Consider the following 3,780-nt stretch of genomic DNA (forward strand, 5'->3'; position numbering starts at 1 on the left):
GTCGACTGCATATGAAGTTTCACCTTTTTATTTTTATATTTTTCTTCTCAAATAGTTTGAATGAAAAAAATAAAAATAAATTGAATTTTCATAATTTATTTTAGTTTATTACCAAACAGAATATAAGAACACAAAAAATTTGTATCTCTATTATTTATGTCTTGTTCTCAGGGTCTGTCTTGTCCTATTCTAAAAAATAAACGCTGCCTTGGAGTTGGGCTATCAGTTAAGTTGCTGCTAAACTACAAAATTACAAGGTATTTAATTACTGATACCGTTATTCTTGAGTTTGCTGGGAATTGGGATTATGTTACATTCTTCTGGAACTTTTGAGGACCGTATTCAATTCAATTCATATAGTAAAACTAAGTTATTACACACCCAAGCACATAATTCCATATATCCTTGGACTTTATAAATACCAATTAATACAAATCCCAACAAAAAATAAAAATGGAAACAACAAAGTCGATGTGCAATCATAATAATTCAAGGATAATTACCCAAGATACAAGAACCACTAATTTACATGTTGAAGCTAAGAACCAACTACATAATAACATAACTAAGAAAGAAAGAAAAAAAAATGGAAAAGTATAGATAGACGATAAAAATACTAAACAAATTAAACAATGGATATATGGGATGTTCAATTCACTAGGTGTGCAGATGGTTATCCTAATATTAAGATTTTGGTGAATAATTTAGAAGTGTAGCGTATTTTTACTTTATTGAACGAATTTTAGAGTTTATTGTTCACATTATTCACAAAAATCATTATCTACCTAATAAAGTCTAAAAAAGATATATCACCTGCGTTTCTTGACCTTAGGATTATTATTGGATTTAGCAAAGAATCCACAAAGGCCACAGGTTGGTACCTTAGGGGAGGGAGGGTCATTGGATGGCGGCGCCACGGTGACCGTCCGACGTTGATGCTGTCTTGCCCCTCCTCCTGATCTACTACGCTCCAACATGATGCCACTTGATTCGCTTTGAGGCCGAGGCTGAGGCTGAGGCTGAGGCTGAGACTGCTCATCTTGTTGCTTCTGATTCTGACTCTGATCCCAAAGACCGGCAAGAAACTTGTCATCCCATACAGATCCTGAAGAGCCTTGTCTTCTAAATGATGTTACTGATCTTTGAAGCTGCTCACCTTGCTCTCCCATGTCTTCTTCACCTTCTCTTTGATTTGCTTGATTTTCTGTCCCTTAATTCTTTTTGTTTAATGATGTGAGTTATATGGTTGCATTTTTTAATGTATGGTGACCTTTGATTGTGCAATTGATTTAAAAGAAATAATTAATGAGGTGGTGGGGGAGAATGACAAATAAATAGAAAAATGAATCAATATACAGTGATGAAAGTAATTAAACCCCTAACTACTATAGCTTAGGGGAATCTAATTAATTGCTGGATTTTGGTAATCATACTTGGTTCAAGTTTTTATTTGTTGCCAATGTTAATATTAATTGTATTAACTAATTAACTAGAGGTTAAATCTTTGCATTGATGGGATTTCCTAATAGAAGAGAAAATGATTCAATGTTTTGGAATTGCTTGTTTGACTTTTAACTACTTTTACATGGTCATGATTATGCACGTGAACCCCATATATGATGCTAATGCTATACTTTTTTAACTCTTTTTTTTTTTCGTGGAAAATAATTTGTATTAATAACAAAACTCTTTTTAGTATTGTTCCTAACTAAGTTAATGCTGGACCTGGACAAACCTAATCTTTACCAATTACTAACCCAACTTTGAATTAGGGATTGAAAAGTTGTTGGCCTTAACAAGGCTCAAATCAGTCAATGACTTTTGATAATATGATCAAGTAGGTTTATTTAAATAATAAGAATCAGATTATAATTAATAGATGTATTCAGTCTATTAATAAATATTCAACCCAACGAAATAAAATGTCCTGATATTTGTTACACAGTTTCATCACAATTTTGTCTTGGGTAGTCCTAAAATATTCAGTGTACATTGACTATTTGTCTTTGACTATTTCTCTTGATATATAATTTTATATTCCTTTCTTTTCTTTTTCAGATTAAAAAAACTGCATTTTACTTGAGCCTATCATTATGAACAGGTCTCAAATTAAGATTTACCTAACTCTGGTGGCTGGTTATGGTCAATTTGTTGCAGGTTTACCGAATATATCCTACATGTATTATGTCTATGAATAAATAGTGAAATTCATCTTTAAATTGTGTTTGATAGAATAAGACAAAATACTAAAAATAAGATATAAAATATAGATATATAAAAATTAGTGTTTTTGTATTTTATTTAGTAATAAACTAGAATAAATTATAAAAGTTCAATTTATTCTATTTTTATTCTATTTAAAAAAGTCAAAAAAATATAATAATAAAAAGAATAAATACCATATTTGGCACCTGACCTTCTTTTCGAAAGACAAAGCACACTTTAATCATCCTGAAACCTCAATCAGACTCTCACTTATCTATAAAATTGCACAAATCGACCTCTGCTTTCAGTTGATAAACAGTGACCCATTTAATTTGTCTAGTGAGATCTGATGTGTCATGTCACAATGCCATGTGTCAATACCAATTTATTAAAAGATTATAAACCCTTCTCCAAAAAAAAAATAAATAAAAAATTTTCCTCTTCTCTTTCCTTTTCTTCCTCCTCTTTTTTTCCGTTTCATTCGGCCAATCACCATTATCTCCATCACCATCATCATCGAGCTCCACCTTCACAACCATTACCGCGACACCACCATCGCCGAACCAACATCTCTTTTCTTCTTCCTCTTTTTTTCCTCTTCCTTCTCTTTTTTTTTTTTTTTTTTTGCCTCCATTGCACCATCTCTAGAACCACCATCTTCTCCCTCTATTTTGTCACCAGCAACCAACATCATCGTAGTTCCATCTTCCTACTCTTTTTTCTCTTTCTCACCCTCACCCAACCTCCCTCAATAGCTCGCCCCAAATCTTCCCGACATCACCAAGATCCTCGTCGTCCTCACTATCTTTTGCACCGTCACCGCTAGCAACTCTCGCTTTCCTGAACTGCTTTTGTTCACCAATTTCATCTCTTCCTCCCTTGTTTAACAATGACATAATTCTAGTTTTTACATTTTGAACCATAAGACAAATTACCAAACACATTATTAAACCAACTAAATAAACTAATTAGTGAAAATAGAAAAAGAACGAATCAGAAATAGAACAGCTAAAAAAAGCAGACTCAAAAACACGAGCGGAGTAGCCGAGCAGGACAACCAGCAGCGACAAAAATAGAAAGAAACGCAGGCGACGAACGAAGCAGCCGTAGGCAGAAGAACTAGAAACAGAGGCAGACTCAAAAGTACGAGCGCGAATGCAAGAGGCGAACTAGTTATCTCTTCTTGGATCTCTCTTGGAAGCTAGTGTGACTAAATAAGTTTGAGAATGGACACGCTGGAGTTGAACAGAGTATGAGGAGATGTGGAGAACGGAGCAACAATTGCCGAAGGTGCTGACTCTGGCGGAGTTGGAAAACAGAGAAGAGGAAGGTAGCAATAACAAGAGCCAAGGGTAGTTAGACTACGCAACAACGTTTCAAGTTTTGGCAAGGGGGTTTTTAGTCCCTTTACTTATTGGTATTGACACCTGGCACTGTGACATGACGTATCAGACCTCACCGAACATGTCAGATGGGCTATTGTTTATCAATCGGGAATAAGGGTCGATTTGTACAATTTTATAGAAGGGTGGGGCCTAGTTGAGATTTCAGGATGATCAAGGTGCACTTTGTCCA

At 34.4% G+C, this 3,780-nt stretch overlaps 1 protein-coding gene across 1 annotated transcript; it reads right to left on the reverse strand.

Annotated features, from left to right (window-relative positions):
- Positions 1-454: 454 nt before the first annotated feature.
- LOC130936845 (uncharacterized protein At1g15400-like) lies at positions 455-1,436 on the reverse strand. Its single transcript, XM_057867010.1, has one exon. The coding sequence runs from the start codon at positions 1,167-1,169 to the stop codon at positions 810-812; it is 360 nt and encodes a 119-aa protein (XP_057722993.1). The 5' UTR covers positions 1,170-1,436; the 3' UTR covers positions 455-809.
- Between the last annotated feature and the right edge of the window lie 2,344 nt (positions 1,437-3,780).

The sequence above is a fragment of the Arachis stenosperma genome, chromosome 1, assembly GCF_014773155.1.
Source record: "Arachis stenosperma cultivar V10309 chromosome 1, arast.V10309.gnm1.PFL2, whole genome shotgun sequence".
NCBI lineage: Eukaryota > Viridiplantae > Streptophyta > Magnoliopsida > Fabales > Fabaceae > Arachis > Arachis stenosperma.